Here is a 14452-nt window from a genome sequence, read left to right as displayed (position 1 = left end):
ATCATCTATTAAGGTACTTGCCAACATTTTATACGTATCTTTAATACTACCACAACTTTACAAGATAAATATTATCATCTCTGTTTTGTGGATCAGAAAACAGTCCCACTATGCATAATTATCTCATTCAAAATCAGGAACTGGACCTTGATGTGAATATAAGGGTAAAACTTGTACTTGGGTATTCTGGGTTTTATTAACAGCATGTATACAAACTATGTGATTTGAAACTATGTGATTTGAATAAAGTCACAGCTTCTTTGATCTCTTATTTTTCCTGTCTACAAATAATCTAAAGTTTAGAGTGTTACAGTATTTCAGTTCTATAATACTAATCGTAAGTTATACACTAAATAGTTGTAGACAATCTACAGAATTGTTGAGAGTAAATATGAAACAGACAACTGATATTTTTCTCTCTTCCCAACATTCTTTCTCCTCCTTGATTTTTCTTTGGAAAACTATTATTATCCCTGTGTTGGGGGTGACAGGTTCTATACATCAGCTTTAGACACATGTCCCAGAGAATTCCATTCCCTGGCCAGAATACGTGGTTTGGGAATAGGCACGTGCCTCAATCCAGGGAAATCAGAACTCACCCTACAAATTTTTGCTCCGATTGTAGCTCTCTTCCCATCATAGTTGGTAAAGTAAGCAGAATGTAAACCTGAAGCTATTAGGAACTATATATTGCCACTACTTGTGGGAGCGTGTTTGAAAATAACATACATATAGAAGAGAGAAAAGAGGAAGACGGTAAGGAAGGGAGAGAGAAAAAGAGAAATATTCTTGAGATCTGTTGAGCACCTGAATCCAGGTCAGAGCTTTTAGGTTATGTAAGTCAATAAATGTCTCCTTTTGTTTAAGGTACTTTGAGTTGGGTTTTTCTGATTTGAAACTGAAAAAGTCCTCATATATTATAAAGGAGTTGCTTTTTATTTTTCTTAGTTTCTATTTCTATTTTAGGAATCAAAATAATAAAGAAAAATAATTTGGACAGAACATATTTGTAAAAAAAAAAAAAAAAGCACCAGGTTTGAGGTGAGAAGATGATGTTTTTAGTTATTATACAAAGAGATTATATGACTTAGGACAGGTTGATCTTTGTTTTGTTTTGTGAAACAAGGTCTCAATCTGTTCAGGCTAGTGTGCAGTGGTGTGACCACGGCTCACTCTATCCTCAACCTCCCAGGCTCAGGCAGTCCTCCCACCTCAGCCTTCCAAGTAGCTGGAACTACAGGCACGTGACACAATGCCCATCTATTTTTATATACATATTTTTGTAGAGACAGCATTTCACTATGTTTCCCAAACTGGTCTCAAACTCCTGGGCTCAAGCAATCTTCTTGCTTGAGTCTCTCAAAGTGCTGGGATTATAGGCATAAGCCACTGTGCCCAACCCTGCAGATCTGTTTTATCATCTATGTTAGAATGAGTCTGAATTAAGTAAGTGCTAAGATCCTTCAAGTTATGAAAGTTCTACAACTTTATTGTATTATATAACAGCCTTAAAAAATGCATATCATAGGAACATGACGGTTTGGCCCAGGAAAATGAATGTGTCAGGAAAAATAAGAATGCTAGATTTTTTAAACAGACAATAATACTAGATTTTTTTTTAACAGACAGTAAAAAAAATAAGAATGGAAAGATTTTTTTAACAGACAGTAATTATAGTTTTGTTTTAAATAAAGAGGAAATAAGAATATTTCGTTAGAAAAAAAAAAGAATATTTCGTTAGGTTACAATATGTAGAAATTCAGTAAACAGACTAGAAAAAATAACCTGATTAGGTCATGAATATTCATCCCCCAGAAAACTAAAAATTTTCCTTTTCTTTAGATAACTTAAAGTTAACAACTATTATTTCAAGAAGATTTATCCTCATTAATAAGCTCAATGAACTCATATACACAGAGTTCCTAATATACAAAAAATTTATCTCTAATAATTTATTTATAAACAGAAAGAAAATTAAAAATGGCTCAAACTTTTTTCCTAAAAGTTTAACCAAAGAAAAAATAAGGGCCCAGGTGTAGTGGCTCATGCCTGTAATCCCAGCACTTTGGGAGGCCGAGGCAGGTGGATCACTTGAAATCAAGAGTTCAAGACCAGCCTGGTCAACAAGGTGAAACCCCATCTCTACTAAAAATACAAAAATTAGCCAGGCATGATGGTGTGCACCTATAATCCCAGCTACTCAAAAGGCTAAGGCTGGAGAATCACTTGAACTCAGGAGGCGGAGGTTGCAGTGAGCTGAGATCATACCACTGCATTCCAGCATGGGTGATCAAGTGAGACTCTGTCTCCAAAAAAAAAAAAAAAAAAAAGGAAATTAATATTTATTACTTTATGTGCCACCATTCTGGAACACTGTTGGGGGTATGTATGGGACAGGGAGACGGTAAGGGAAAGAGAGGGAAACAGCTGTGATTCTAAGTAACTTTCTCATGTAATAGGAATTTACCTCTTTAAACTCAAATTTTGGGAGTCCTTCTGAAATACATACTTACTAGCATTCTCAGGATGTTTTAACTCTTTTTTCATAGTTTAAAATAAACATGTGAGCTATCTAATACTGAAACCAAAGTGCAGATGCACCTTGTGTGGGAGCATAGGACTAGATTAGAACCAACCCTAGAAATTGCCCTGCGGCATGCTTTCTTGGAAGAAAAAACCACCCACAGCTTGCATTTTAATAATCTGTCCCATGTTTGTAAAGCCAAAGTATCAAATACACAAATGAATGACTCCTAAGGAAGTGTAACACAATTGTCTTCCTGTAAATTTGTGAATAAAAAATAGAAGAAGCCTTCCTTCCCTCAAGCAGTTATCTCACTCTCAGAACATTTTTCTTTATATTAAATATCAGTTGTCTGACTTCTCTGTAACACTCAAAACCCAAAGTATTATTTGAGCATTACTAAACTAATGCCTTATTTTATGGTCAACTTGTACCCAGCACTCTGCCATCTAATTTGCACCACATCTGCTGAGGATATGCCAAGGCTCTGAGCCAGATTATTTTGAGGAGAGCTCTGCAAAGTCTACAAATTCTTTACAAAAATATGATGACTGCCTCATCTCTCTTCAAAAAAGGGGGGAAAAGATTATACTTCTATATAAATGTCACTAGAACATAATTTTCTCCAGTTTCTTAATGTTTGTCTATGAAGTTAAGGATATAAGCAAAATAACATTAAAGATAATTCTAATAAAGTTAATCCCATTTATTAAAGATAATTCTAATAAAGTTAATCCCATTTATTAAAGATAATTCTAATAAAGTTAATCCCAAACTGCAAAGTAAATAAAATGTATATATCTCCTATACTAGTGATTCACAATTAAAAAAACGCAAATCCACAGGCTCAACCTACAAGGAAATACTGACAAGAGAAGGATAAACCTGTTATCAGATATTCCATGAAGGAAACTACTTTAGATAATCAATTATATGTAAGATATTTACTTCTCAGGAAGAATTCCACAGTTGTGTAACAGCTTTACCTAGCTAAGTTTTCTTATGGTGAAATTATTCATAAAAGATTAAAATTTATTTCACTAGCATTCTAACCAATAGGCAAACAAGTGGTATCTTTGAAAGTTTGAAAACAATGACATTTCAAATATTTTACAGAAGCCTACAGTATTATATTTCCAAAACCAACAACCTTAATCTATCCAAATTCTCTTTAAATCAGGGGTCACTAAATGATTTAGTATTTGTAAGAAAGGGTAAAAGCTGAGGAGCCTTTCAAAATAGACCAATTTCATCAGCATTACATAACCTTGCAGGAGAGCCTGACCTTGTACAGAGATTAATTATTTTGAACAGTCTCAAAATTCTTTTGCAGTTCCAGGATTTGTGGATTTGATAGTGTAGAAAGAACTTTAACAGCATACCAGAGGATTCAAATTTTACTATGGATGCTATTATTAACTGGATTAATATTAATTGCAACACTTCTCCTTTCTGGGCCTCTTTGATCATCTATAAGAAATATTCCTGGAAGAAAAAAACAAAACCATTGACTTTTATCTGTATCTAGTTTTCTAATGCTGTTTCAGTCTAAACACAAATGCTACTGTTTGGTAAAATATGGTCAACAGCATCTGCTCCTACAATTTTTTTTTTTTTTGCCTTTTTAAATAAACAGGGATAAAGAAGGTAAGAACACATTAGAATATTCCTTTAGATCCTGTGAATAATTCATCCATAATATGGTCTAAGTATATTAATTAAGCATAAGCCAAGTATAGATTTATTTATTTTGACTCCAAGATACAAAAAAGTGATCAACTTCAGTGAAATTCCTTCACTCTGAGTCTTAATATTATGTAACAGTGAAACATAACAATTTTACTACTTACATTCTTAACACTACATGTACAGATCTCCATTTTCTATTTACTATTTGCCCATCATCTCCTTTCACTTGGGGGATCTTCCAACCTACACAAAGGATGGAGAAGATACCTAGAGCAGTTCTACTGATGAAATAGGTACTATTACATTTTACCACATGATACTATAAGCTTTGCATTTTATTTTCATAACTACTTTTCTTGCTATCTTTCATTCTGGCCCTACTTCATAACATCCTACAGGACTTACAATTTCATCAAATATTTTTTCCTGAACTCTGAAGAGAAACAGAATTGATAGTATTACCAGACTGTGATGACGAGAGTATCTTCCCACTGGCAAATTTTTGATTATGGAGACTTCTCTTGGATTTAATTTGGACTGGAAACAGAAAATAAAGTTTAAATATCCTTGGGTTTTACTTTCATCCCTGAACATGATGAGATGGACTATCCCAAGTCCTTCTTAAAGTGGCAAGTTCTCACCATCAGCAGAGCACAGCCAACTATTCTGAAGAAGCAGCACATGAGACAGGGTATGTATGCATATGTATGTAGGTGGGTGTGTATAAGAGGGAGGGAAGAGGGAGAAAAAGAGACCACATGGGAGAGCACAGTTTAGTTGGAAAAGCCTGGACAATTACGAAAACTATTTGTTCCAATTAAAAATCCTTGATTAAATCACCCTACCAGGCTATTGATTGTAATGCTAAATAGATAAAAATGTCACACAGTTGAACAGGTGAAGGCCAGTATCCTAGAAAGAGTCAAACATATTTGTAGCATGAAGCAGAAAAGACTGTTGCAGTACCTCTATCAAATACTTTTATCCATTCCCCCCAAAACCCCTGATATTAAAAAAATGAAGTAGGAAGACTGAAAGTACCACCTTTCTTCAGATATGATTTCTCAGTATGGCCAGCTACTAGTTTTCATCAAATACAAACATGGGACACAATCAAGAAAACATTACCATTTTGGAGTCCTTTTTAGAAACTGCCAAAAACATGAACACTTTCAAAATGGTAGTTTCTTTATCAAAAAACTCCTGAAGAAATCTGAGTATTCCGTAGGCAGACAGTACACCTTACTGCCAGACAACACATCTGATTTTGGGGCACTGATAAAGACAGAAGCTCTCTGTGTCACTGTCACCCACTGCTCTCTTCTTAAGTATGCACTGGGGTGCAAGACTGTCATCAATCCTGAAAGAAATCTTATCTGTTGTTGTGAAAGTATTCTACCATTTCAAGTGCCAATCCTTGATAATTGCCTGTGTAAGGATTTGCATGAAAAATCTACTATTATGAAAGTTGCCAGATTCATGAAAGCCAAGACTTCCAATTAAGAGCTTCTCAAGAGGTTTTGTCAAGAAATGAGAGCGCTATAAAGTTCTTTGCTATATGTAAGTTCACTGGCTTTCAGAAGACAAAGTCTATAGCCTGATACTGCTGTTTACAGGATAAAATACATTCTTTTTAAAGAGTTTAATGCTTCAATCTTAAAAGCAAAACATGGAGTCATAATCTTTTCCTTCCTAACACAGCATTAATGATACAGGTCTTGCCAAACATGATCTCAGTAACTCGAAAGCAAATAAAATGATGCAGCATGAATTTATCTGAAGAGTCTAGGAGAATTCTTATTTCTTAACATGTCTATTTTCATCAGGCAATAGAATTTACAGTTTCCATTTACTCTTTTGTTCTTTTGTGAAATAAGAGTTTTCAGTGCTTTTCACCAAAGTCAACATTGATTGAATATCAAAGATTATATAAAAGTTTCAAAGTCAAAGATAAGAGCATAGTTTCAACTTGTTATTTTAAAAGTTAAATAGCAGCCTATTCATTAAAATTTAGCATTAAACAGAACTAAAGCTTAATTTTGGTTAATTTGTACCACTTAGATTTATTCATTGCTCTCACATAGTGGCCACTGGTTTTTACATGAAAAAAAATGTGACATAGTTCTCATGAAGATTCTTTTACATTCTGTTTAAAAGAGCATGTTTCAATATAAATGTGCAAAATTTTATGTACACTACGCACATTTTTTAGTGGGAGAACATTTATAGCTTTCATCAGACTTTTACCAGGTATGTAACACAATTTAAGACCCTCTAGTTTAAATCTAGTATTCTGTGCCTCCACATTATACAATTTTTCTATTTTATTACAAAATTTTTTTTACCTGTTTCTTTCCCACTACCAAGATATCTGCTGCTCATCAACTCTGGTTTAAATTTCTATCACTGCTTTTGCTACTGCATTTTAATTTTACCTATTTCTCCATACTTCTCTTCCAGCAGTCTTTTTTCCCTGTGCTGCACTGCATTTATTCGCTGACATATAGAATAATTTCCTTTTATATTTTTAATCAGTAAACTCAATTGTTTCCCTTCAGATGATAATAGGATGAGTCAAAGTAAACATCTTTAGATCCTCAGCTCTATAATTCATGCCAGTGCTATCACTCCAAGGTGCAAACAATATGCAGAAATGTAAGGCAATCTATCACAATCTTAAACATTCACTGAAATTATGCACTAATATAAGATTCAATTTTGTAAACTATCAACCATAAATAGTACTTTGGGATCCTTAACTATAATGTAAAAAAGGTCACAAAAGGTAAGGAAACAAGAGATCAGAAAGGGGTAAAGGAACGAAGAATCAATGCAACGACACAGCTTAAAATGATCAATATGATCATTCTATTTCTGTTTTCAGCTGGATTATGAAGAAATTAGCTTAACATGAAGGAGAACTCTCTAAATCAGTTTTTCTAATCTAACTGGAGGGACTTCGGCTTTGTTCTTCTTAGAGATGGAAAAATGTACAAAATCTCTTTGTATTAAACGTTTCCATGTTTTGCTATACTTACCACCCAAAGAAATACATCAACAGCAAAGTTAAACCACTGTAAAAGTTCTCCCAAGAGTTTTCTTTTTTCTTTCAGATGTACTATAAGAATTAAATTTGTCATTTATTTTCAATATAATCCTTAGTTTTCTGATAAAAAATCTTGGCTTAATCTAACTATAACTACAATTATGAATATTCTTATAAAATAATTTTTATGTATTATAAAAGTTCACACTTTACTAGGTTATGGTATCCAAGTTAATCCAAAGGCATTCTATGATCAAGCAAGCTTCAGAAACATAAAGCTTATTTTTTAGTAATATGCTTTTAAAAAATGTTATTTTAGAATGATTTCGTGAGACCAAATCTGCAATACAGTTAATGGGTAACATGTGCTAATATGATATGAAAATGGTAGCGTGAACAGAAAAATGAAATGAATCAGTCATTTCCTTATATTGAAATTGAGGCAGCAAGTGATTTAAAAATTTAAAAGAAATAAGGATTAGCAACTATCTTTAAAATCTATTTTCCAGGGACTGAGGGGGATGGAAGGACACAAGATGAATAAGATCTAAAGATCTACTGGATAGCATAGTGACTATAGTTAATAATAACATTGCATAATTGAAAATTGGAAGATTGTAGATCTTAAATGCTTTCACCCTGGGGGGAAAGAATAATTACGTGAGGTGATGAATATGTTAAGTAGATTGACTGCAGTAATCATTTCACAATGTATACATATATCGAAACATCATTTTATACACTATATTTATATATAATTTTTATTTGTCAATTACACCTCAATAAAAACTGAAGGAAAAAAACCCCAAAACCCATTTTCCAATAAATTCTCAGATCTAGGAAGAACATCAAAAAATAACTTACCTTTTTGTCTCTGGTCCTTACTTCCCCATAGAAATCTAGGGCCTCTTGTGCCTTTAAAAATTTGCCCCGATGTAATAAATATGCACAAATCATTACACCAGTTCGTCCCTTTCCAGCTTTACAGTGAATTGCTGCAACATGATTGTCATCTTCACTTAGCCATTGGTCAAGATCTTCACAAAAGGGTTTGATAAGTTCTAGCTGTGGTGGGTTATGGTCTTCAAAAGGATATTGTGCAACTGTGGTAAAAAGATAACCTCAGAATAAGAAAACAAATCCTCTGAATTTTTAATTACAAGTAGGTTAACTTTAGAAATGTTGCATACAAACTTAACAAGTGTTTAAAAGAAACACTGGATTCCAGAGAAAAATAACATATTGCTTAACTAATTTTTAAATAGAAAATAGTCTCTTGCTAACTTAAAATATAATCATTAGGAAAACCAAGTATTATTTTCCCCCATTTTACTCAGGAGGATACATTCTGTGAATTTACGCTCTATGGACTAGTGGCATAGGTCACATACTAGAGGTAGAGCTAAACCCAAAATGAAATGACACATGGACATTTTGTCAGGATTCTCAATGCAAAAGGAATAATAATATTTAGAGTATTTATTTCATCATCACAAAACATAGTCCAAAGATAGAACAGATTACTAATAGGATAAACTATGGAAAAAAACTGCATATTACATTTAAAAAAAATAAAAATGCTAAGTATGTCATTTAAAGGTGTTCTTGTAAATGTTAGTGTTTTATACACATGTAATCATTAGGAAAGCCAAGTATTATTTTCCTCCATTTTATGCAAGAAAATACATTCTGGGAATTTACACTAAATGGACTGGTAGCACAGGTTACATATCAGAGACATGTGAAGGCATATACCAAAGAAATTACTTACTAAATGTATATAATTGCTATCAAAGTTTCAGGTCTTGTCACATGAATTATTAAATGTCCAATGCTTTTTTGTTCACTATAGTCAGAATTGAGGTTTTTTTAAAAACTCGTTTAGAAACAGGACTACAATATATCATTATTAATTGTTCCCAGTAGTATCTACCTTAGTTCCACTCTGTTAAGATCCTTAAAAAGCCTGACTGATATTCAATGTACTATCCTGTGTCATCTAAATATATGAGAAGTATGTCTTACATCTCCAGTCGAGTCACTCATATTGTGGTACAGAATACAATCAATTAGGTCCCTTGGTGTGAAAGGAGAGCTCTTCTGGTAGACAATGACTGTCATTATAGAAAGTCAGCAGGACGGCTTTCACTTAGTCATCTCCCTAACTTCATTTTCCCAGTGGTACAGAAAAACCTCCAGGAAAATCTGTTACATGTCTATTTAAAGCAAGATAAACCTGAACTAAAGCCTGCTTTGCCTAGTAAACAACAGCCTAAATCCACCAAAACAAAAACAAAAAAACATAATGAATCTATACTAAATCTCAATCACTAGTGATTTAGAATTTTCAAACCAACTGTCTGAAAGTCCATTCTAGATTTTCAGGAGGGATCAATGGCAAATATATCAATCAGTACCCTCATGGCACCCACTTTCTCTTTTTGACTATCACAGCAGCATCTGCCAAGCTTCTCAAATCTTCAGTTCTCTCATAGTGTTAAGCCATGAGAGAACTCAGTTGTATTTCACAAATAAAAGTGAATGCTTTTGCGGGCTCTGAGAGTTAACTTACGCCTGGAGTAGAATTCATTTAAAGCAGCTCCCTCCACTCATCTATCTGCTTTCTCCCTATAGTTGCTTATTATTAGACCAACTGCCTCAAACAGTATCTCCTTATACTATTTTTAGTCTAGGAATTTTCCTAATTCTTAGTCTATCTGCACTTCTAGCCTCCCTGAAAATATTAATAAATTTATGCAATACTTTTTCCCTAAAACATGAAAGCAAAATTAATTTTTTCAAATTTTTAAAGATCATTCTTAAGATAAATATGTATCTCACTCAATAATCTAGATGATTCACTCTTGTTATGACAGTAAGATATTATCTATTGGGTTTAAGTTATACAACATAGTACATTTATACCTACCTCTGCAATTAAATTTGGCGGTGTCATAATGTCTTTCAGCACAACTAAAAGAAAAGTTTAGAAGTGATATAAAGTTATCTTTTGCACTTAGGAAGAAAAAAAGTATTAATATTAAAAAACATTGCCTGAATGTGATAACATACTGTTATCACTTCCATTTCATAATATAAAACCAAAGCTTAAAAGATTAAGTGTATGCAATTAGGGCTAACACATTTGCTCACAAAACTTGCGATGCCACTAATATACAGTACTGCAAATTCAGGTGCTTTCATGCCTTCAAATTTCCTCTATGAAAATTTTGCATGCTATTGGAATTTTTTTTATTTTATTTTATAAGTACCTATAAATAGTTTCAATAGTACCTGACTACTTTCAATAGGATCTGTATCTCATAGTTAAGCATATATAATTCTCAAACTATTCTTCAAAAACATGTATGTTAAAAATAACAAAAGCATAAGGACAGGAAAGAAAAACTGAATGATGCCAATTAATCTACTTGGATACAATGCTAATTTTTTTTTAAAAACAAGCATTTCTCCCTGTTGAAAACCCAGTGGTCATCTTTCTCATCAGTCTCTCAGGTTGCAAGTTTTAATTACGGTATGAGAGTAATGAAAGAATAAGTAAAATCAATACGGAATAGTAAAATGCTGATTTGTCATTACTAGAGTATGCTAACATTTGTCTTAATAGTAGTGATATGTTAGTATGTATGGCCTCCTAATAATTAACAGCCCATGTTTACAAACAACAAAAGGCTTTGAAAGAGATCTTATATGTCAGTTGTTGTCAGCAGTATCTTGGTAACTCCAACTACTAAGCAAAAGAAATTAAAAAAAAATATATTTAAAATAAAATCTTAGCATTTTAAAATAAATAAAGGCCCATAGCTCCTTAACCTGCAATTCCAAAATCCCAAAAGTAACATTTTCTCTTAAGTTTTATGTCAAACTCAACTGCAGCAAATCCTGATCTGAAGTTATAAGACTGTACATAATCTTTAGAGTGAAGAGTTAAACATTTCATTTCAGGTACTAACCCCACCCCACTGGGGTGTTTATGTAGAAGTATATACATCTGTGTTACCTTTTTGAAAATTAAAATCTCTGAATATTGAAACATACCTGGCCCCAAGAGTTTCAGATAAGTGATTGTGGACCTGTATTGTATATTTAGAAACCCTGAAAAACATCTATATAGTTTCTCTACTTTAAAGAATTTCAGACCAGGCATGGTGGGTCACGCCTGTAATCCTAGCACTTTGGGAGGTCAAGGAGGGTGGATCACATGAGGTGGGGAGTTCAAGACCAGCCTGGCCAACATGGAGAAACCCCGTCTCTAGTAAAAAATACAAAATTAGCCAGGTGTGGTGGCAGATGCCTGTAATCCCAGCTACTCAGGAGGCTGAGACAGGAGAATTGCTTGAACCCAGGAGGCAGAGGTTGCAGTGAGCCGAGATCACGCCATTGCACTCCAGCCTGGGAAACAAGAGTGAAACTCCATCTCAAAAAAAAGGAAAAAAAAAAGAAAAGAATTTCAAAACCAAATTCACATGAAGGTTTAACTAATTATAAATTAGTTAATGCAATCCATTGGTTTCTAACTGGTCAGACCTGAAATAAAACAACTTTCGTATTACCACTCAAAGTAAAACAAGCTTTTCCTTTTTAGTATAATTTAGTATACTGAGTTTTGCTAGAAAGAAAATGCATTTAGTAATGAAATATGCACATATATGCATCCTTGCTAATAATTTCATACCCACTGATATGAAAAACAGGAAAAAGAAGAGGACTGATAAGGAAGATAGTCACGTTTTACACTTTCTTTAGTACAGACAAAAGAGGAGAAATTGTCAATAGTGAAGAATTCATAATGGAGTATTTTATAAGGAATCATAGATGTAGGACTAGGAAACAGAATCTAAGAAACAGAAAATAACCATTAGTTTTGTGCAGCTTCAGTTCTAAACTTCCACTACTTTCTCAGGATCCTAGAACATGTGCTTTGATGGACACTCCTTAAGACTGCCTTAATAAAATGGTTCTCAAATATTACTGTTAAAAGGACTATACGGACAAAAAGTGGAAATAATAACTACTAAGTGTTAACTAGATAAACACACCTTACAAAGAGTTTCTACTTTTTTTGTTTCATCCTCAAAACCATGTGATAATTGTCAATATTATCTTCACTTTATATATGAGAAAGCTAAGATTTAGAAGAACATTTAAAAACTTGCCCCAAACAACAGTATATAAATGAAAGAGCCAGAACTTAAACTCAACATCTGATTACAAAAGTCAAACTTTTTCCACTACTATTCCATAATCCTACTTATAATTTTAAAAAAAACAAAAGTTTTAAATACAAAAGCAATAACAAATTTTAGTCAAAGCAGCATTCCTATAAGAGCAGTAATAATAGAATCAACAGTGACAGTAAAAAAGCATGAAAATAGTTATGAAAATCTTCACAGGTAAGCATAGGAAATATGAGAGCAAATATGCTGGGACTGGTAATGATAAATGTGTTCAAGGAAGGAGCTGGTAGAATAAGGATGAAGGCTTTCTTCTTAATCAAAATCTCTGATACATGCCTTCCTTCCACCTACCACCCACCCACAGTTTCTTTTAAATTCTTTGTGGTTTGGTAGTGATAAGTCTCTCAACAAACTAAAATTAAAGATACACAAATGGCAAATGGGGTTTAACCATTTAAATTTAACCATTTATATGTCCTTATAACTAAAACTCAAAAGATACCATTACTTCATATTGGCTTATATGAGACAAGAGAAATGAATAAGCATTTAAAGAATGAATTTTTATGAAGCAAAAGGCAGAAACTGAAGAAAGGAGTAAGATCAACAGGAAAAGCTTCCAGAGACTTGAGAGTTGCCATAGAATCAGCAAGGCAGGCAGGTCTCTTCTTTACTCTCTTCAATGAAGCTATCACTATCTTACAAAAGAAAACTTAATAGATAAATATTAGTAACAGCTAAAGGTTTACCACAAAATGATAATGTCAAATAAAATATGCAGTGAAATACAGTAAATACATTTTAAAAATTAGTATACAGTGAACACTTAAATTCCTCAAAGGCAAGAAGTACACATCTCTTTATTCACTACCTCCCCTTCCCCATCTCTACCAGATTATAGAGCAAGGAACAAAAATAAAATATGCTTGTACAAAACAAACTGATTAATTCAATTGAGTATCAGTACACCTGAATTTGCTTAATGTTATGAATGCCTGAAGAAAACAGATACAGATACAATTATTAGAAAATCCATATTAGGAACTCTTCACCCATGTATATCATATTTTTGCTATAAAATGTTTAACATACTATTAAATGTGGGTATGCCTAGTGCAAATATTTTAAGATCTTTAAATTATGTGTGTTTGCAAAGACATATATATCTCATGTAATAACTATCCTAAAAATAAAAGAAATAAAATAGAACACCTGCTGCTTGCCAGACTCACTTACCCAGAATCAGAAACATAAACGGGTAGAAAAAGGGTAAAGTTGGAAAGTGACATTAGAACTCAGAACATGCTATAACTTAGTAGTTCTAAAAACTTCTGAAGTCAGTAAAATTCGGAGAGGTTAAAACGAACAAGGAAAAAAGCAAAACATAGAGGGAATATTGGCGTAAACAGTGGATGGTCTGCTACCATATGTACCTGTGTGACCTTGTTCAACTCACTTAACTTCTCTAGGCCTCAGATTCCCCATCTGTAAAATGAGAAGGTTGGACTAAATGATCTCTTTCAGGTACTTTCCAGTTCTGAAAGTCAATGATTTCATGTGGGAAAGGGGTGTTAAAATATATGCATTAAAAGCTACCCTCAACTAATCAAGAGACTTCATTAACTTGGGAATCCTATGTTTGGAAATATAAAAACAAACAGGCAGTCAGGTTCCTAGGCTCTCTCCAATGCCAACTTTAACCATAATAATGTAAGTGACCTACAATACTGACAGTACAGCCAAAGTTCTAAGTTCTGGAAGCAGGAAGTCACTACACACAGGAATGAAAAGAATTTCCTCCCCTTTCTTTGAATATGTTAAGCTAGATATTGAAAAAGGCAGAATTTGTCTTTAGTGTCCTTCAACCACCATTCTGAGACTCTCTAAATTCTGATAGTCCAAGCCTGAAGTGACTCAGTTTATGGCTTCCGGCTTTTGAAAGTTCTTGTCCTTTTTTATTACTTAAATTCTGAATCCAACCGTACAAAAAGTACA

The 14452-nt window shown here is 33.2% G+C and overlaps 1 protein-coding gene across 3 annotated transcripts in view; it reads right to left on the bottom strand.

Annotated features, from left to right (window-relative positions):
* The window catches only part of PTEN (phosphatase and tensin homolog), a 102913-nt gene that overhangs the window by 30837 nt on the left and 57624 nt on the right, over positions 1-14452 (bottom strand). For 2 of the 3 annotated variants that reach the window (XM_074382534.1, XM_074382533.1), the window contains 3 exons: positions 10189-10232; positions 8124-8362; positions 4676-4750 (listed from right to left, as the gene is read on the bottom strand). In XM_074382534.1, the coding sequence (XP_074238635.1) occupies positions 4676-4750; positions 8124-8362; positions 10189-10232 (358 nt within the window). The remainder of the gene's footprint in view (positions 1-4675; positions 4751-8123; positions 8363-10188; positions 10233-14452) is intronic. The other variant, XM_074382535.1, reaches the window with a different exon arrangement.

This window comes from Saimiri boliviensis, chromosome 12 (genome assembly GCF_048565385.1).
Source record: "Saimiri boliviensis isolate mSaiBol1 chromosome 12, mSaiBol1.pri, whole genome shotgun sequence".
Lineage (NCBI taxonomy): Eukaryota > Metazoa > Chordata > Mammalia > Primates > Cebidae > Saimiri > Saimiri boliviensis.
This window is presented reverse-complemented; position numbering and strand designations above follow the sequence as displayed.